Consider the following 21,497-nt stretch of genomic DNA (forward strand, 5'->3'; position numbering starts at 1 on the left):
GTACATACCCACACACAGACACATATGTTTAAAAATAAAATAATTTTTTTTTTTTTTTAAGATTTACTTTATGGGGGCTGGAGAGATGGCTCAGCAGTTAAGAGCACTGACTGCTCTTCCAGAGGTCCTGAGTTCAATTCCTAGAACCATGTGGTGGCTCACAACCATCTGTAATGGGATCTGATGCCCTCTTCTGGTGAGTCTGAAGACAGCTACAGTGTACTCATATACATTAAATAAATAAATAAACAAACAAACAAATGATTTACTTTATGTGTAAGAGTACACTGTTGCTGTCTTCAGACTCGCTAGAGCCCAAGAACACCTTGTTTTATAGTAAGATGCTTAGAGACCCATGAATCACAAAGGAAAAATAGTTGTTTAAATTTGTTGAAAGTATGGGTGTTTTGTTTTTTTTCCCTGACAGTGGGTAATTAAATACTGGGCAGTATTGTTATAAATCTATATGTTGGTTATATAGGCAGTATAAGTATTAAAATGTACATGTTGTTGAAATGTATATAACATCCCAGGAGGGATACATGAAATGCATGTATTAAATACATGTGTACAAATGCATGAGAATATCAAATCAAATTTGTGCCTACATAAAATTTAGAATTTTTTTTAAAGGAAGCTGTCCCCTGTGATCACTTACACTTTAATGTGTAGATGCAACTGGTTTGAGTATAAGAAACTCAAACTGCAATTCTAGGGCAAGAGCTAGAGGGGCATTCCAGACTGGAAAGAAGGATATATTAGTGACTATTGTGCTAGAGACACTGGGAGCCAGAATTCAGAGACTTGTGGGTAGATGTGTAGAAGGCAGACTGATCGTAGTGGAGGAGTAGAATAAATTCACATTCATTAGTAAGCCTGGGATATCAGTCATGAGGAGTCATTGGATTACATTCTATAAAGGTGGAACTACTTGGTTTATGGATTAAGGAAACTCGCTTGGTGAGAATAGACAAATGGAAAAAAAGGTTCCTTATCACTGACAAATTACACTTCCACGGGAACTGAAAACATGAAAAGTAAATTTTTCTTCTAATTCTAAAAAAGCATAGGAGATTTAAAATTGTTCATTAAAAGCATAAGAATCACTTAGATCATCACATAAAGGGCATAAGTGACCAGGCATGGTGACACATGCCATGAATACTGGCACTTTGGTGGCTGCATCAGGGGGATAGCCAGAAGCAATACTAATACTAATACTAGCAATACTAATAACAAAAAGAGATGGCTCAGTGCTTAAAAGTGCTTGCTGCTCTCCCGGAGGACCAAGGTTCAATTTCTAGCACCAACATGGGAGGAGGGTGTGTGCCTCAAAGCACATGTAACTCCAGCTCCAGGGCATCTAATCCGCTCTTCTGGCATCCACACATACATATGATATACAAGCACATAAATAAAACCTTTTTAAAAACCAATGATAGGGGCTGGAGAGCTGCCGTGTTGGTTAAGAGCACTGACTGCTCTTCCAGAGGTCCTGAGTTCAATTCCCAGCAACCACATGGTGGCTCACAACCATCTGTAAGGGGATCCAATGCCTCTTCCCAAGTCACTCTAGCTTGTGTCAAGGTGATATAAAACTAGCCAGCATACTGGGATTGGTGACAAACTGATTTTATTACCCTACGATTACCCAGGTATTTTGGTACATGTTTATAATCCAAGCACTCAGAGATGGGGGCAGACCAATTAGGCTGTAAGGGTGGCTTGGGTTATGTGTGACTCTTAAAAAATTAAAAAAAAAAAAAGTCTAGGGCTGTTGAATTGCTTACTGGGTAAGCTTAATCACCTTAGTAAGTCACTTCAGTGTCTGCTGCCAACGGGGTTTGATGCCAGGATTCCTCAGTGGAAGGAAAGAGCTGATTCTCACAAGCTGTCTTCTAATCTCCATACGTGCAAACGGAATAAGACATAGTTTGTTCAGGTGCACAAACAATCATGAGTCGAGGCCTTTTTTTTTTCCAGATACATTGGTGGAAATATCAGGTAGGTTACAGCAAAGCTAGAAACCTCTGCTCCAGGTACAGTTGCTATCTACTGACAGTCTGAGCTTTTGGGTTGGTGGAAGCTAAATCACACATCCTGAAAAATTTCAAATGATAGTCACAAAACATGGTAGGTGAGGACCGAGTCTGGCATGGCTTGGGTGGGGACAGAATGATATGGTTCCTGCCCCTGGGACAGGGCCAGCAGATGTGGGCCTCCACACGTGTGGATGGCTGCCATGGGCATAGGCGTGATTATATAATAATGTATGTATTTCACATTCCTCCTTTAAGGAATGTTCTGCCTATTAGCACTAGCGACTCCATGATAATCCAGCAGCATGAGTCCCGGTGGCAAAGGTGTGGCTAATGTTTTAGCGAAATGATACATGCTGGGTCCTTCAGGACAGCCCTTAAGACTGTGGAAAGAAGTCTAAAAACATAAGTTCGAAAATACATAATTTCTTTCTCATTGCTATGAAAAAAAGAAAAAATAAAATTTCTCAATTATGCAAAAAGACAAGGATGCAATATGAATTACGAGAGACTTCACGAATCTAAAGGAATAGAGGCAGTTACAGTATGAGCCAGCTTCTCAGAAAGATACAAAGGCAGGTACATACAGAGGCAGGCAGAATCCTGAGTTCAAGGTCAGCCCGGGACACCGCAAGTCCAGGCCCAGGTGAGGTAGAAATGGACAGGGTTCCACCCAGCTAGCTTATTAACATCTGTGTGTAACAGAGGCAGGCAGATCTCTGAATTCTTTCGAAATGTTAGAAAAAAATGTATGCTTGCTGTCTCTAAGAATTAGCGGGCTAGGGTCACAGGATGCTGAGTCATAGGATAATCAAAGGGAAATCAGGAGTCAATGATTGGATTGATACATAAGATAAAAGACTGGAGGGTTTGGGGATTTAGCTCAGGGGTTTGGGGATTTAGCTCAGTGGTAGAGCGCTTGTCTAGCAAGCACAAGGCTCTGGGTTCGGTCCCCAGCTCCGAAAAAAAGAAAAAAACAAAAACAAAAACAAACAAACAAACAAACAAAAAAACAAAACAAAAAACTGGGCCTATGATTTTCAGGACATGAGCTAGCGTGAGAATGTTTTAGGAAAGCAAGAGAGAACTTCTGCCTGGAGATCTCCAGAGAAAGCAGATCAGAGAGAAAGAATGAGAACAGAAAGAAAGCAGTATGGATAGCTGTCTCCCTCAGAACAAAGGCCAGCTGCTGGTACCCAGGATTTGACCTAGAGTCCTTTGTTCTGCCACTCCCAGACACTCCTTCCTCAGAACCTTCTCCAAGCCAAAGCTGGTCTTTGGTCAGTAACGTAGAGTGCTGGGCAATGAATATTCACTTAAAGGGGCCAGAGATATCTGCATTAGTTACTTTTCTATTGCTGTGATTAAAAACAAAACAAAACGCCGTGGCCAAAGGGACTTACAAAAGGAAGAATTTATTTACACTTATGGTTCCAGAGGTTTAGAGTCCATGCCGGAGGGAAGGATTGTCAGAGGGAGCAGGAAGCTGAGGACTCACATCTTGAACTGCCAATATGAAGCAAAGGGAACAAACAAAAAATGCAAATATTTTTAAACTCTCAAAGTCTGCCTCCAGAGACACACGCCCTCCAACAAGGCCACACTTCCTAAGCCTTTCCAAACAGTGCCTCCAACTGGGATACAAGCACTCAAATACTCGAGATTATGAGAGACGTTCCTCAATTAAAGGACCACAATAGCTCCCCATAAATTTGGCTCTGGATTCACAACATTCTATCTGGCTACAATCACAAACTTCTAATTGGCGGGTCAGCTTAGCAGAATCTTTAACACATGTGTGGCTTAAACGAAAAAAAAGAAAAGAAGGAGGAAAGAGAGAAGACAGACTGTAAAAGTGTATTCTCGTGGTAGCCTCAAACTTGAGAGGATCCTGCTGCCTGCCCCCGCTGGGGTTACTGGGGTTACTGAACCATGGTAGCATGGTTCAACACCTTAGTGGCTTTGATATTAGCCATTCTTTTACAGTAAGGTAAAGTCGCTATTCCTTGCTACTCTATCATCGGATATGGAAGATGAGGGAGGGATGTAGGCAGCATTTATTCGAGGCCAAACGAGAAAAGTGGAGGTCTCTCTTCGTCTCACTTCTCTACTTTCTAAGGCTCAGAGGGTGGAAGGACTTGGGTGAGGTAGGGGATTGCAGGGAGTTCCCGAGAAGGACAGGGACTTTTTCTTTAGATCACCATCTGGGTTTCTTCTTGAAAGGGGATGTAGGATCCAACCTCAGGAAGTCAGTACCTGCTATTTACATTTGTATCTTTGAGATAGGGTGTGTGCGTGTGTGTGTGTGTGTGTGTGTGTGTGTGTGTGTGTGTGTGTGTGTGTCTGTCTGTCTGTCTGTCTCACAGCAATCCCCCAGGCTTAGCACCCCAAATGGGGAGGTTACTGGCTGCACCCCTATTCCTTGCTTTACATTTTCTTTTCAGACAGTTCCTGAAGAGAACGGAGAGTCATTTGCAGAGACCCTCAGGCACTTAGGGAGAAGGTGGACCGGAGAGCCCCACACAGAAATCTCTAGTCACCCTCCATCCCAACCCCCTGCCTGCAAAATAACCAGCGTAGTAATTTTTAAAGGCTCGATCCATCCTTTCGCACATCCAGGCGTCGTTACGCTCTCCTCTCTCAGTCCCGACTGGGAGTACGGGAGGGGGGCCTCTGTTGCCTTTGGGGTGAGGGGGAATGGAGCTGGGTTTCTGTGTGGAAGGCCTTGACAAGATATACGCATGTGCAAGCAGGGATGAAGCCCACCGGAGGGCATCGCTTCAGCAGGACGGAACGGGGAGGGACATAAAGTAAAAAGAAGACAGGGACTTTCTTGCTAGATCACTTTCAGCCAAGCCTCTGTTTCGATTCTGGCTTAGTAGGTTGTTTTCAACACGTTGTTTGCTTTCAGTTCTTATGTTTCTTCTGTGAAATGGGAATCGTGGCGTGCTACCCGAGTGCTTGCAGGTTTAGTTTACTTTATGTTTTTGGTAGGGCTTTCTTATAACCAGGGCTGGCTTGGAACTCACTATGCAGCCTAGGACGACCTTGAACTCTTGATCTTCCTGCCTCTACTTCTAAAGGGATGAGAGTACAGGCCTATGCTGCTACTCCTTGATGTCTTTGTTCCTTTTTCAGTGCTGGGGATCTTAATTGTGAATGTCACTTATGCTAAGCAAGTGCTCAGTCACTAAGCTCCTTATCCAACCTGGTTGTGAAATTCCAATGAAATATAGTGTAGGGGCAACAATTTCTAATAAAGTTTAACTAGTCCTACAGTTGATTCAAAGATGTCTGGGGAAGATCTCATATAAACTCTCGTTTTGATTTTGGGGGGGGTTCTAAAATTTTATTTCTTAATTAACAAAGTAACGGGTTTCCTTATCACACTTACACACCTACTTGGTTGTCCCCTCGTGGTCCTGCACTAACTTCCTGCCAATACCTTTCCTCCAGTTTCCCCTTTCCTCTTTTATGTCACTTATTTTATTTCCCTCCTCACCCACTGCTTCCTTAAAGCCTCATTTCCCGTGCTCTGGGTCCCTTCCTAGTTCCCCAATCTCTATCCATACTCATCCCTTCACAAACACACACATACACAAATCAAGACGTACACCTGGGAAGAGGCTCAGCGTAGAAAGTGCTTGCGGTGCAAGCGGGAGACCAGGAGTTCTCCAGAAGCTATGCCAAGTTGGATGTGGTAGCATGCGTCTGTGGTCCTAGCAAGCATGGGAGGCAGAGGCATGAGAATCCCCAGACGCTCAAAGGTCACACAGCCTGGCATAGAAACAGCCATTAACAAGGGGACCCTGTCTCAGACAAGGTGGAAAGTACTCATGGTTGTCCTGTGACCTCCATACTTGTGCCCTGGCATTCACATGCCCAGACTCGCCCCTACCCCCACACACATACATCACATACACATAATAAACAATTAATATGCATAGGAGAGGGAACTCATGGCACTTCTCTTTTCAAACCTGTTGCCTCACTTCACATCATCTTTTCCAGTCCTTTCATTTTTTCTTCACGGCTTAATAAAATCCATCGTGTACAGATCACCTTTTTGTGATCCATCCATCTGAAGATAGAAATGTAGACTGACTCAGTATACTTGCTATTGTGAATGAAACAGCAGCAAACGTGGATGTGCAAATATCTTTGGGTATATATGGTCAGGACTGGTACAGCCAGGTCCTGTCATAGTGGTTCTTGTTTAATTTTCAGAAACCTCCATAATGACTGCTAGGATCTCTCTCTCTCTCTCTCTCTCTCTCTCTCAGCCAACATTTTTATTTATTTATATTTGTTTATCTTTTTTTCTTGAAGATGGCAAATCTGACTGAGGTGAGCTAGAATCTCAAAGTAGTTTTAATTTGTAACCTCATGAGAAGTAAAGATGTGAAACACTTTTTTTTTTCCGGAGCTGGGGACCGAACCCAGGGCCTTGCGTTTGCTAGGCAAGCGCTCTACCACTGAGCTAAATCCCCAACCCCAGAACAGCTGAAGTGTCTACAACAGTCGTTTGCATATGAATGACGTGACCTTAGGTCGCATTTCCGAATCTCCCTCCTCTCCTAAAGGCTTTCTTTAGGTACTAGCTGACTAAAGCCGGGGGAATTTGGAGGGAAGACAAAACAAACAACAACAACAACCAAAAACCCCTCAAGCCACACGTGGGCCGGAAAGTTAGGGCGGGCGGGAGAGTCCTACTGCGCAGGTGCGCCGGGAGGATGGCGAGCCGGCTCTGCTGGCCGCAAGTCTGTTTCCGGGGGCCAGCTCGACGCAGAGCTGACGTCATCGCCGTGCGCTGCCACGTCTCCTCAGCTCCTGGGCGATGGAAGCTGAGGATGATGAGGCTTGGTGATGGGGTCAGGCTCTGCTTCTGACTTCAGGTCTGGCTCTGGCACGGACTCCCGGTCGGGGTCTGGTAACGTAGAGACCCGACACGTTTCTTCGACTCTCCTGTGGGATCCTGCCTGCGTCCGGGCAGCTGTTTTGGAGCGCTTCAAAGAAGGGAGTGAGTTCGGGTGCCCGGTGTCGGGTCTGTGAAGCCGCCTCCTCCTCCCAGGGATCTCTCTCCGTGGCCAGCCTGTTCCATGCGTGAGTTTTACTTAACCTGCTTTGTCATCTCTCTGTCCCTGGCGTGCTTCGGTCCTTTCGGTCGCCGGACTGGGACCACTAGGTGATTCCTTCTTGGAGGCTAATCTACTCAAGTTTGTGGTTTCTCGCCGTCCACTTTTAAAGTGTCTTTCGCCAAAGCGTCCCAGCCTTTTGCCTTCACCTTACTCTCTCTTTAATTGAGCAGGGATCAGCTGTCTTTGCCGCCAACAGTTTGGATTCTTTGTCTCACCTGGCGTTTGATAGCCTGCACTCAAAGGATCTGGAATAGAGAACATCTGCAGTAGTAATTTTCCGAAGGAAAAAATTCTTTTCCTAAAGTCTTCAGCGTATTTTTAGTTGTATTTAGGAAATATTTGGTATACGTTGGCAGAACCATATTTGCCTAAATTGAGGAAAACATAACGTCCTCTTCTGACCTCCCCCCCCCGCCCCTTCATCGTGAAGACCTTTTTCGCCCTTTAATTTTGCAGTTTCATTTAATTTCTTAGTGGTTTTACAGTAGCTTTTCTGAAAAGGGCAGCCATTTGAATGAAATGAAGAAGCAAACTCTGGTCAAACGGCTTGGTCAAGGTCAGAAATATGTGGCAAGCCTTATCTCAGCCGGATTTCTTGATAACAACCTGTTATTTTGGACAGGGATATGTGTCCCGTATTTCATGTGACTTTAATGTGAAATATCATACTAGAATTGAGTAGTGTTTCTTGTAGACTTCCACCTTGTAGATTATAGTGTTTTATTTAACAAAAAGTCAGCAACAAAAGGTACAAATCATGACTTGCCTTAATACTGAACAAGGTGTACATCAGAATTTAAGCTTCTGACCTTACCCAGAGATCCAAGCAGTATATAGGAACGGGAACGTTTGTTTGAAAATTCAATCCGGATTTTAGAAGAGCTGCTCACTTAGTTTTAACATTTGCTGTTACACAGACTTCTATAAAAAAGTTATGTTATTTAGTTTTATTTATTCATTTATTAATTATTATTTTTTAATTTTTTATCCAGAGTTGAAATAAGTTGACCTGAAATAAGTTAGCCTGGGTTGCAACTTCGGGTGGCACTGGAAACTACCTGGTTCCTGGACATGCCCAGTAGAAGGAGGGGTCCTAGTCGGCAGCAACTCAGCCGGTCAGCTTTACCTTCTATTCAGACTTTGGTTGGTGGCGGCTGTGGCAATGGAACAGGCTTGAGGAACAGGTAAAGACAATATAATTCTGTGCATACTACTTGGCATAATTTATGACATCCTATTATCAGTAAGGCTGATATAAAAATAATCCTATTCAAATGTTTGCTTACCAAACTTGTTCTTGTCACTGAAGTAGAAATTCTGCCTTCGAAGACTGAAAACTTAGTGTTTCAGAGTTCTTGGCAGGTAGAACGATGTTACACAGGGACCACAAAGTAGAAGTGTCCAATTTTTTTTTTTTTTTTTTTGGTTCTTTTTTTTCGGAGCTGGGGACCGAACCCAGGACCTTGCGCTTCCTAGGCAAGCGCTCTACCACTGAGCCAAATCCCAACCCCTCCAATTTTTTTTTTAACTTAGTTTTAATTTTTTTTTTTTATGTGTATGGGTGTTCTGTCTACACGTATGTCTGTGTACCACTTGCATGCCTGGTGCCTATAGATAGCAAAAGAGGTTGTTGCATCCCTTACAACTGGGGTTTAGATGGTTCTGAGCCACCATATATATTTGGGAACCAAACCTTGGTTCTCTGGAAGAGCAGATAATGCTCTTAACCCTGGAACCGTATATTTATCCTTTAACTCCCTTAGAAAATTACCCCTTGAGTTCACTTTGTCCCACCCATTTACTTCCAGTTGTGGGACCATCTACTGAAATGTGGCTGACCTACCAGCAGCCACAGCCTTAAAGAAAACTGACTTAATCCACCCCAGGAACCATGAACTGTTCATAGCTCCTCAGTTGGAGGTGAGGGCTCATGAGCATTTCTTCTTTTTTTTTTTTCCTCTTTTTTTTCGGAGCTGGGGACCAAACCCAGGACCTTGCGGTTGCTAGGCAAGTGCTCTACCACTGAGCTAAATCCCCAACCCAGCATTTCTTCTTTTAATCCCCCACATTTTATTATTAAAAGTTATTCTGGCAAAAAGTTGTTTGATGTTAATAATAACTATAAACTGTAGCCTAAAAATGTTAAGAATTGTGCCAGGTTATACAGGATTCTAGAATTTGAGTTTGTGTGCACGTGTGCATGAGTGTATATACGTGTAGGCCAAGGACAAGCTGAGGTGTTATTCTTCAGGCACTCATCACCTCTGTCTTTGGGACATGGGCTCTCAGTGGCCAAAAAGTCAGCAGATAGGCTAGGTTGGCTAGCTTTTGAGCTCCAGGGATCTACCTTTGTCCTCAGTGCTGGGATCACAAGAGTATGTAGCACTATGCCCAGCTTTCATAGCTTTGTTTTAGAACTTTGTACAGGAGCACAGGATCTACAGCACTCCCACCCCAACTCCCGCATCCTTCCCAGTTTGTGGTCTCTTTAGTTACTGTTCTGTGTGTGTGCATATGTGTGCATATGTATGTACAACCTACTGAGTCTATTGAGTGTTGCTCATATGTAAGTTTTTAGAGCTGACCTCTCATCCTATGCAGAATTTTGTTCCAGGAGGTAAGCAATCTCCCTCTCTCTGCAGTCATTGATGACCTTAGCTCCATGTTGGCATGACAGCTGCTCTTGACACTATGCTGTCATGTTCTGGCAGCCATAACCCATAACATTCCATAAGTGTGTTTTTTCCTGTCATGCCTAGCAGGCACTGTCTGCCAATAGGTATCCTGGAGACTCTTTCTGTCTGCTTTTCTGGTATTTTTTTCCTGAGCCCTAGGTGTTGTGTTGCAGATGTAGCCGTGTGAGTTGGGCACCTCCAGTCTAACTGCATTTGACTAATTGTAAGAGTCTCAATCCATTGCAAAAAGAAGCTCTGATGATGGCTACATTTATCTGTGGGTATAACAAATAAATATTTAGCATATGGTTAGAAAATACAGGTTTAGGAACATGACCAGTAGTAGGTTTTCCTCTCCGGTCTGGGACTTCTCTGGCCATGGACAGTTGGCTATGTTTACAGTACTGAGTGGCCTTTAAGTTCGGCTAGACAGTTATGGACTGCCACCCAAGATAAAAGGGCCGCTGTTGTACCATTGGGGGTATCTCTGACTGGTCCAGTCATTGTTGTGGTTCATATGCTTTACAGCTTCGTCAGAGTGCTCCTCTGTTGGCCGCTTACATAGCACCTCTCACTATGAGAGCTAGTACTCAGGAAGGAGGTTTCCAGGTCCATTTCAGCTCTGTTCCTTTTACGTTCTGTGCCTGATATGTGTGGTGCCATCAACAAGAGTTTGGGGAGCCTTGTAGTTCTCTGACCAACAACTCAAAGGGAGGTTCCTATGCTTGGCATGCACGCGCGCACACACACACACACACACACACACACACACACACACACACACACACACACACACACACACACACACACGCACTCTAAGCGTGTGCTTCACTACCGGGCTACATGGCCCACCCAGGATGAGTTATTGTTGATCTTATGCAGGGCGAGTCTCTGGAGGATCGTGCACCAGCACAGAGATACTTTTACCTGGTCATGCACTTGGGCAAGATAATTTTTGCTCAAATAGTCTTTTTTTCCTCCCTAAAAAGAGGGTTTTCGTGTCTTGATTTTGGATTCCAGTGTTACCAGTTAGTACACGCCTGTCTTTCAAGCTCTCTTGGTATATTTGAGTTTATGTGGAGGTTCTAGCAGCGGAGTACAGCTACTCACATACACTTGACCTAACTGATTGTCTCCCACTTGCGGAAGTCATTCCCTTCAACTGAGTGCCTAGCTTCAGAGCGGTGGGCATGGAAGCTGCTACCCATCCGGCCACCCAGGTCAGCTGAGTCAGTTTGTCCATTGGCTTTGCCCATTCCTCCTCTAGTTTATTGTTCTCAAGGCTGCTCCATGGGCTTCTTCCTGATCTGCTCAGGGTAGCTTAGAAGGAAAAAGTGATCAGGAAATCTCGTAGTTGGCTAGGTTTGCTGGTCCTCTCAGACTAACTTTTAATGTTTTAAGTACTGGAATTTTGAAAGTATCTTTAAGGATAAGGAAAGGAAGCAGTCTGCAGTTCAAAAGGAGCTAAGCCTAGCTTTGGTGGTGCACATCTGAGGCTAGGGTGGAAGGATCTAGAGCACAAGGGCAGCTTTGGCTACATACTCAGGCTTGCCTCAAACACAGAGTGACTAGGGCTGAAGCTTCATTCCTAGGTAGTTCTGCTTACTCTTGGATTCCATAAACAGTGTGTGGGGGGGAGAGAAACATTTGAAAATGCCGGTATTTTAAATAAAATATGATGATGGTGGTGGTGGTGGTGATGGTGATATTATTATTATTATTAGAGACAGAGTCTGGCTGGCCTGGAACAAACTGTAAACTATGATGGCCTCAGACTTGGACTGCCTGCCTCTGTCTCCTAAGTACAGGGGTTAAAGGCATGTGCCACCATTCCTGGCAGTATTGATAGTTTTAACTGATTTTAGCAATGCTCATGTTAAAATTTATTTATTTATTTTGAGGAGGGACTTTGGATATATTTTCCTATTCTTTCTTGTGCCTTTTATTGGCTTTTGAGGTTTGGTCATGTTTGGTTTGAACTACCATTCTCTTTTAAAATATGTGATCTTTGCAATTTTAGATGAGGGGATGGAAGAATGTGTTTTTCAGTAGATTAAAAATGAAAGGTAATTGATTTAAAAATTGTGACTCTGATTGATATATTATTTATGAAATTGTATATTTGCCTCACAAGGTTTGTTTGGAAAAAGTCATTTTTTTTTCTCTTTTTTTTTTGGAGCTGGGGACCGAACCCAGGGCCTTGCGCTTGCTAGGGAAGCGCTCTACCGCTGAGCTAAATCCCCGACCCCCGGAAAAAGCCATTTTTTAATTGAGGCACACAAGTGCACACCTGTAGTTCCAGCACAGAGAGGTAGGGCAGGAGGAACTTAGGCTCAGAGTCACTGGGCTACATTTATCAACACCACCCCCCACCCCACCATCCCCAGTAAAACAAAACAGGCTTGTTTCTCTTTTAAAAAAAAAAAAAATTATAAGCTGGATGTGGTGATGGTGGTGTGTGTGTCTTATTCCAGCTCTTGGGAGTCAGAGACTGGTAGGTCTCTTGAGTTTGAGGCTAACCTGGTCTACAAAATACAAAACTAGTTCCAGGACAGCCAGGACTGTCACACAGAGAAACTTATTTATTTGGGGATGGGACTGGGTCTGTGAGTGCATGGTGTATTTCTGGAAGTCTGAGGATAACTTGCTGGAGCTTGCTGTGTAGCCCAGGCTGGCCCTGAACTTGCAGAGAGCTCCCAAGTGGGATTATAGGTATGTGCCACCACACCTGCTCTCCTTTTGAGTCTTTCTTGATTTATTCACTTGTTCATCTCACCTGTGCTGCTTGCTGTCCCACAAATCAAAGAGCAGTCTTGCCTGCTCGTGAGTCTTCAGGCACAAACTGTGTGCAAGCACCTAGTGAGAGTTGAGTGTGAATCACAGTGAACCATGCTTACATCTCGGGGAGGTGGTCTTAGTTTTAATCAGTGGAGGGAGATGTTACAGTCACATACTAGATGTCGTCCTAAGTAGGTCTTTGTGAAGACAGCTGTAGAAATTAACTTTTCTTGTTGTGGTGACACAGCCTAACAAAAGCAGCTTTTGGTCCCCTCTGTGGAGAGATGTGACAGAGGTTATGGAGGCAAGGCCTGCAGTTGGGACTTCACTTCTTGGAGACCCGGGAACTGTGCTACTATTCACACTTCCCCTTGTCTATTTCATCTCAGGCCGTGGGTGGCAAGTCCCATTCACAGTGAGTTTCCCTCTTAGTGAGCTTTTCTGGAAAGCCCTTGTGCAGGCCGTAGGAATGTCTTAGTGATTTTACTTCTGTGCCAGCCAGCTTGGCAGTAGCTTTCCCTTGGAGAGGCTGGTGCTAAGGGAGAGAGTGCTCTTATGGCTCGTCTGCAGTGGATAGCTGGGTGTTGCCCCGTGCAGTGTGAACATCTGTAATCCTAGTGCTCAGAGGCAGAGGCGGAGGCGGAGGCGGAGGCGGAGGCAGAGAGAGCTCTGTGAGCTCAAAGATAACCTGGTCTATGTAGGGATTTCTAGGCCATCAGGAGACCTGTTTAAGGAAAGAAAGACAGGAAAGTCTAGGGATTGTAGTTTCTAGTGGGCGTTCTTGGTAGTTAGTACCTTGTGTGCCTTAAGAAATTGCTGTGGTTAGAGTTATGTGCACCCTGAATAGAGAGTTCTTAAATCTGTGAGGGAGTGTAACTCAGTAGGTGGAGTACAGGCTAGCATACTAGATGCTCTGGGTTAGACCTCAGCAAACCCTTGAACCAGGGTGGTGGCAGACTGGCCTGTAATTCTACTGGCGGTAGAAGCAGGAGCATCAGACATTCAATACAACAGTAACAAAAACAGCAGGAAAGTTAGGGCTCTCAGACCTGAGTCTGTATCATTAAATGGCTCTCCCTGCCTTCTGTGTACTAGGGATGGGACCCAGGCCTTTCCTTCTACATCTTATGCAGGCACTTTACCATTGAGCTGTATCCTCAGACCAGGAATGGCATGTTTTATTCTTCCTAAATATTCTGTAATTAGTTTCTTGATCCCCACTGATCAAGTGTGTTGATTCTTAAATTTCTTGGTATTTTTAGGTTTGATTAGTTTATAGCCATATATATGGAGTATAATATAGTATTTTAATATGTGTGCATTGTTCAGTTTTTTAAATGATTTTGGTTTTAGAACTTTTGACATATCCCTCTCCAGCTTTCAACTTTATAGGACTTCCAACATTTTAGAAGACGACTTGGTCTTACATATTCTCTTTATATAGGAGTGCTTTTCCTTTTTCTTCTGATGCCCTTTATTGCGTTATCTGACCTTAGTCTCTTGTCTTTTGGCTTGAAGTTTTAAAAAGCAGAGGGTATCACAAGCGTGAATCTTCTGTGTCAAAACTTTAAGTGCCTGTTCTGAAGCAAGCATTTCATTGGCTTGGTTAGTGGGACAAGTATCCACCCTTGGAGAATTTATGACCTTTAAACTCTTAAATAGCATGTGAGTTGCACTTGCTTTCACCCTTGATTTTGATTGAAGGGGTAGAAGAATTTCTCCTTTGTTAGATTAGAGTCTCCTGGTCTTAGGACATTTCGTCAGCATCTTTAGTTGACATTTATGGCTAACTGAAGTGAGGTAGTAGCGGTGGTGCTGATCCTTTTCCTTCAAGTCATACTGTTCTTCACTATTCAGATGAGCAAACTTCGTGTTCCCAGGAGTTCCTCAAAGAACTGTAAATGCCACATACCAGTTGGAATCCTATATTTGGAGTGGTAGCACTAATATTGTTCCTTCTTTGGGTATTAAAACAAAACATTCTTTTCCTTGTTGTGTAAACAAGAGTGAACTTTTAGATCTCCAACTATTTCCTGGAAACTGTTTCTGTCTCTGTCTTCTCACTGTGGACAGCTAAGCTCTCTCTGACCTGTGAGGAGGCATGGACAGCAGAACCAGACAGGGACTGACTTTGTCGTTCTCTTTGTGACTGCTGCTCTGCTGTCTCCTGGAGTGTGTGTATCTGCAGTGAATTAAGGGAAGTCTTTTGTCCTCGGGATTATGAACAAGTAGCTAAGACATAAATCTAGATGCAAAAACTATGCGACGGAATTAAAATACACTATTAAAGGCATAATTAATTTAAGTTTGATGAAGAGAGATGTGCCAGCATTTGTTTGAAACATCCCCCAAAGCAATCTTCCCCCCAGCCCTATATCTTGTGCATGGGGAGAGCACATGCATGTGCCATGTGCCATGTGCCATGTGTGGAGGTCAGAGGACAACTCGCACGAGTTTTGTTTTGTTTTCTGTATGGTCCCAGTATTCAAATCTTGGCACCTTTACCCACTGAACTATCCTCCTAACTAGGTAGGTCTTCTCTTCTTTTCTTTTCTTTTTCTTCCTCTTTTTGTGATTCTACAGATCTAACCCAGATAATTTGTACATGCTTAGTTACTACTTTGTCACTGAGGTAGGATCCCCCTCCCCCAGGCTCTTAAAAGTCAAGAAGAATGAAGCTGGGTGGTGGTGGCACACACCTTTCATCCCAACACTCAGGAGCAGTCACAGTTTGAGGCCAGCCTGGTCTACAGAGTGAATTCCAGAACATCCAGGGCTTCACGGGGAAACTCTGTCTTAAAACAAAACAAAGAGTCTTGAAGAATGAATAAGAAAACATAAATACATTTTGTTAATAACTATGTGTGTGAGAAGTTAAGAAAGGTAATGGTGGTGTGGGTATAGTATATTTAAGAGAACTCGTCCACAGAAAGAATAACACATGCATCTCAGATAGCTCATAGCATGGCTATCGTATGTGGTGCAGGTAGAGGAGAGGTGGTTAAGGCCACCTGTTAAGGACAGGGCCTCATGACTTACTAAAAAGCTTTGGCAGTTATATCATTGGCAATGCAGAACTATTTTACAGTTTAAGAGTAATTTCACGGGCTGGGGATTTAGCTCAGTGGTAGGCGCTTGCCTAGGAAGCGCAAGGCCCTGGGTTCGGTCCCCAGCTCAAAAAAGAACCAAAAAAAAAAAAAAAAAAAAGAGTAATTTCACATAGAGAGATCCTAAGGCAGAGCAGAGGTACATGTGGGGTTTGGTGCAGTGATTTAGGTGAACATTGGTAAGTGGTTGAACCAAGATAGTGCATTGAGAGGGGAAGTGAGGCTAAAGAAAACTTTATAAATTGGAGTCCAGTCCTTTAGAGAGTGGATGATATGGACAGACAGATGACATGTTGTGGTTTAGATGCTTATTTTAACTTGGGCAGCCAGCAGAATAAGCTATGGACTAGTGTCAGGACTTTGGGGTGGGTAGCATGGATTGTGTAATGAGACTAAATTGAAGGAGAGCTGTGGAGAAATTTTAGTCTTGCTCACCCAGGAGACAGTGGTGAGACATAGCTACATCGCTGATCACTGATAATGTGTGGGGAAGAGAAGGAGTGGGGAAAGCCAGCAGTAGAGGTAGATGGAGGAGGCAAGGGGCTTTTTATGTGGTGTGACACCGAAGGCTATCACTGAGTTAACTGTGATTTCTCTTTCAGGAATGGTAGTGCTATTGGCCTTCCAGTCCCACCCACCACAGCCTTAATTACCCCAGGTCCTGTTCGTCATTGCCAAATCCCCGACTTACCAGTAGATGGGAGCCTGTTCTTTGAATTTCTTTTCTTCATCTACCTGCTGATTGTTCTGTTCATTCAGTATATCAACATCTATAAGACTGTGTGGTGGTATCCATACAATCATCCTGCATCTTGTACTTCACTGGTAAGTCTTGAGATGCCTTTAAGTTCATTGTCAGCAGGCAAGAAAGCAGCTGCAGGGTCTCACATAGCCCAGGCTGGTCCTGAACTCTGTGTGTAGCCAAGGACGACCTTGAACTGCTAATTTCCCTACTTCTGCCTCCATAGCGCTACCACCTATCTAGAAGTAAATCCTCTAATAAAGTATCTTGCTACCAAGCATCAGATTATTTTCAGAAATAAAACTTCCTAAAATTGTTAAAATACAAATATTGCCAAAGAAAACAAATAGAAATTAAAATGCAGGAAATGTTTAATAACATAAAGTTTGCACTATTTGGCTTTCTCTACATTGTGTTGAATTCATTGCCAGATGCCACTATGATTAAATTCCAGCCACTTTCTCAGTGGTAGCGGGAATCAAACTCAGGACATTATGCATTCTAGACAACATACTTGAGCACTAAGCTATAACTCTAGCATAACTATATCTTTTTTTTTTTTTTTTTTTTCCGGAGCTGGGGACCGAACCCAGGGCCTTGCGCTTCCTAGGCAAGCGCTCTGCCACTGAGCTAAATCCCCAACCCCGAACTATATCTTTTTAAAAGCTGAATTTGGATAATAATTTTTGAAGCAAACCCCCAAATTATGTAATGTCCGTAACACGTGACAGTCTGATGCAGTTCTTCCTTAGACTGCCATTTTGATGTGTCCTTTAAGGTAGATGTAGTTAACCTTTGTGAACTACAAATGGGTAGGAAAGCATAAAAGACAGTGTTTGTTTTGAGACAGGACTTCATATATTCCAGGCTGTCCTCAGACCCATTATGTACTAAGGATGACGGTAAATGCCAGTCTTCCTCTTCTGTCTGTTTTATCAGCTGGGCTACAGCCCCAGTTTCTAAGGAGCATGTCTTACGAGACATGCCTCCATCATTTTCACATACACAGGCCTAAACATAAGGGAGGCTGGAGTGTTCTTTAGGTACATCATATATATTGTTAATCTGAATAAAATAAATTCTCTTACAAAGATGAAATTGAGCTGGGAACCAGCTCTGAGTGCTGAGTTGTTATGGGCTGGAGAGGTGCTTAGCAGGTAAGAGTGCTTCCTGTTCTTCAGAGGGTCAGGATCTGCTCCTACACCTGCCGTGTCCTGACCCACACCCTCCTGTCACTCCATGTCCAAAGAGCACCCTCTCTGTTCTTCATGGACACTCGTGTGCACACGTCCACACAGACATGCATACACATAATAAAATGATAAACCTTTTAAATCTTCTTTTGCTCTCTTTTTCATTATGTAGAAAGGTAATGTTAATCATGAAGCAGAGAAAGTTTTCCATAAAGGTTGTCTACAAATGTCCATGATTCTAGTCAGAGGACTTGACATATATATTATCTAGGCAGAAGTCACTGTTCTGTTAATTTATATTGTATTAGCTACAAAATATATTAGACCCTTCTAGATGGGTAGATATGGGAAGGAAATAAGTTTTTAAAGTTTTAAGTATTTATATCATTTGGTTGTTCTTGGAATTAACTGTTAAGACTTTTCTTTCTGTATTGACCTTTTACACTTCATGCGATGAGACTTTGTAATTTAGTATAAGAATTGTAATGAATTGGTGTAAAAACATTCTTTTATAGTTCTTTATCTCTCTGCCTGGATTATGAACTCATTGAGTGTATACCGTAGGCATCATCTCTCCGTGCCCAGAGGTAGTTCTCGGAAGAAGCTCGTCTAGGAGTCAGCCCCAGATACAGGTTTACCGTGAAGGTAGAGCAGGGCTGCTGAGTTCTGTTCTGCTTCCCTCTTGAACCGCAGCAGACAGTGAGAGCCAGGAAAGTAGGGCCATTTGCTGTCTTCCTCAGCACCATGTTCTTCGTGTCAGGAACCTGCCATATTTTGAGTGTTCAATACATATTTATTGAATTATTTAAGAAATTCAAATTTTTCCTTTTGAAGCAAATGTAGAAACTTGCAGATATTTTGACCATCGGATTGAAAATGGTCCCATTTCAGTTCCTAGGATACTCTTCCTAAAGCTTTCATTCTCCTTCCTGACATGGGAACATGAACAGAATCAGGAACCATAGGTAGCCTCTGGTGGATGCAATTTTCCAGGCATTTCTAAATCAAGTTAGAAAGACTAAGTGAGTAGAGTGGATATACCAAGTAGGAGAGGGCTTAGCAGTAGATACTCAGGTTAATGTAGTAAAGAGATGAACAGTAGTGACCTAAACACTGTGAATCCCAGATGATCTGTTTGATTGGACACCTGAGAGAAGTGGCCTTTAGATGGATTGGTCTCCTAACTGTAGATTATTACAGTTTTTGAGATGGTGTCTTGCTATGTAGACCAGGCATGTCTCATCACCATGCCCAGCCCTTTTCTTTTCAATAAAGTTGTTTGAAAAATATTTTAATGTTTGGAAAGGTACAGTTTGTCAGGAAAGGAGAAGTAGAGGTCTTGGGGTTATCTGAGTCCCTGTGTTCTGTAGTAGTCTCGGGAGACCTTTAGGGGGCAGACTGTTACAGCAGCGAGCTGGTACACACGGTGCTTCTCTCTGATGCACGTCTTTGTTTCTCTTGTAGAATTTTCATCTCATTGATTATTACCTGGCAGCATTCATCACAGTGATGCTTGCGAGGAGGCTCGTATGGGCCCTCATTTCCGAGGTATACTGGCTCATTCACCATCTTCTGTCACCTCTAGCTGGACGTAGTCACCAGAACGGGATCAGACTCAAAATGTGAAATGACCAGATCTAATTTTAATAGAGTTGTAAATTAATTGTTTCTATGTGAGTTGTACTAGTACTTAAGAAAAAAGGTTTCCTAACAGTGTTTAAAATCTAAATGTGAAGTATTTTAAGAGAATTATTAGAAATGTAATTTCTAATTCGAGCTTATTTTTAGCTTATAGATTTTTTTGTGTGTGCAATGTTTAATTCTAAAGTTCTTGTTAAAAACAAGATGTGTTTCAGTTAATGAGTTACTTGTTCTTATGTAGCTGAATCTGAAATACTCATTTTCAGATAACATTCACTTGAAATGGTTTGTATACTACTTGTGAAATGTCCTAACAAGAAATCATTTGAGTTTATTGGAACTTACAGTTTTGAAAAGACAGGGTTAAATCTGAAAATTAAAGCCTAAGCTTTAGTAGACAGAGGAAAGAATTGCAATATTAAATGATCTATTAAGGGGTTGATGTTGTTTCTGAGGTAGTCACTGGTATCATTTTTTTTTCTTTTTTCTTTTTTTCGGAGCTGGGGGCCGAACCCAGGGCCTTGAGCTTGCTAGGCAAGCGCTCTACCACTGAGCTAAATCCCCAACCCCTTTGGTATCATTTTTTATATTATGTGTAAACTTGGTGAGGCAAGAGGATGTGTTTTCACAAATTCTACTATATTTAACATGAAAATGATGGCCAAAACAAAAAATGGTAATTTAGCCAAAGTCACTGATGATTCTTAATCTTGGAAAGTTATATTTCAGTATGAAATTCTAAATGAATATTTGCTATCATTCTAGAAAACAGAGTTATCTTTCTCTTTTATTTGTTTTTTATTTTATGTGCATTGGTGTTTTGCCTGCATGTATGCATGCATGTATGTATGTATGTATGTATGTATGTATGTATGTATGTATGTATGTGTCTGTGAAGGTGTCAGATCTTGGAGTTACAGACAGTTGTGAGCTGCCGTGTGGGTGCCGGGCATTGAACCTGGTCCTCTGGAAGATCAGTCAGTGCTCCCATCTGCTGAGCCATCTCTCCAGCCCCCAGCTTTTCCTTTTTTTAAGATTTTATGTGTTTGTGTTTGTGTGAGTGTCTGGCACATGTGTGCTGCTGTCCATGGAGGTCAGAAGAAGGGGACAGATCTCTCGGAGCTGGAGGTATTAGTGGTTGTGAGCGATCGGATATGGGTGTTGGGGACCAAACTTGGCTCCTTTGGAAGAGCTGCAGGCTCTTAACTGCCAAGCCACCTCTCCAGCCCCAGAGTTTTCCTCTAGAGCAGACATAAAAGTCTGTGTGTATGAGTTCTAACTGAAGACCTGGGTGTCTGTGACCACAGTAGTTGAACTTAGCTGCAAAGCTGTGGTAGTAAGATTGCTTCTTTTCAATAGTGGGAAACCTTTCACGGAGTTTGTTTCAGGTGATCAAAGCAGATAGATGCTGAACTTGTTCTGGTGACACATGCCTGAAGTACCAACATTTGGGAGGTGAAGGCAGTGTGATCAGGAGCTTAAGACTGGCCTTGTTATGTAGTGAGTTCAAGGCCAGCCTGGACTACATACTCAAAAAATAAACAAAATAAAAATGGATGCCTTTTTCTTTTTTAAAGCAGGGTAAGGAACCCATGGTTCATGCATGCCAGGCAGGTGCTGTGTCACCTACGTGTGTTCCTGAGCCCTTGCTTTGCTGTCATTAAATTACCCAGACTGGCCTTGAGCCCATGCTGTGGGCCAGGCAGACATGAACTCTGTGTCTTCCTGCTTCAGTCTCCCATGTAGCTAGATGACAGGCCTGGCCTAGGTGACCCTTTACTCTCTGTACTGGAAGCGTAGTTTGGATGTTCCCAGAAAGAACTTTACTCAGAGCAATTCAGTAGAGTTTGGTTCTTTTGTTTTATTCTAGACATTTTTGTTTGTTTGTTTTAGTCCTTCAGTTAGAAATGGTACTTGTTAAGTTGGTTGTGGCAGTGCAGGCCTATGATCCCAGTTCTCAGGAGGCAGAGGCAAGGAAGATCTGGAAGAAGGCTATTCTTGGGTAAACCATGAGTTTGAGGTCAGCCTAGGCTATGTGAGATCTTGGGTGTTTTTTTGTTTTTTTAAGAAAAATACCTATGCATGTCAACTGGTTCAATCCTGACTTCATGTAAACCCTTAGTGACTGGGATTTCCACCTTGTTACAGAGACTAAAGTTTGAAGCACTTAATGCCTTCATTGAT

At 42.9% G+C, this 21,497-nt stretch overlaps 1 protein-coding gene across 1 annotated transcript in view; it reads left to right on the plus strand.

Moving 5' to 3' along the window:
* The first annotated feature begins 6,855 nt into the window (after positions 1-6,855).
* Positions 6,856-21,497, plus strand: part of Tmem39a (transmembrane protein 39A) — a 29,293-nt gene continuing 14,651 nt past the window's right edge. The window contains 4 exon segments of the mRNA XM_032900202.1: positions 6,856-7,142; positions 8,170-8,361; positions 16,340-16,562; positions 19,137-19,220. Coding sequence (XP_032756093.1) covers positions 8,249-8,361; positions 16,340-16,562; positions 19,137-19,220 — 420 coding nt within the window. The 5' untranslated portion in view covers positions 6,856-7,142; positions 8,170-8,248.

The sequence above is a fragment of the Rattus rattus genome, chromosome 4 (genome assembly GCF_011064425.1).
Source record: "Rattus rattus isolate New Zealand chromosome 4, Rrattus_CSIRO_v1, whole genome shotgun sequence".
Lineage (NCBI taxonomy): Eukaryota > Metazoa > Chordata > Mammalia > Rodentia > Muridae > Rattus > Rattus rattus.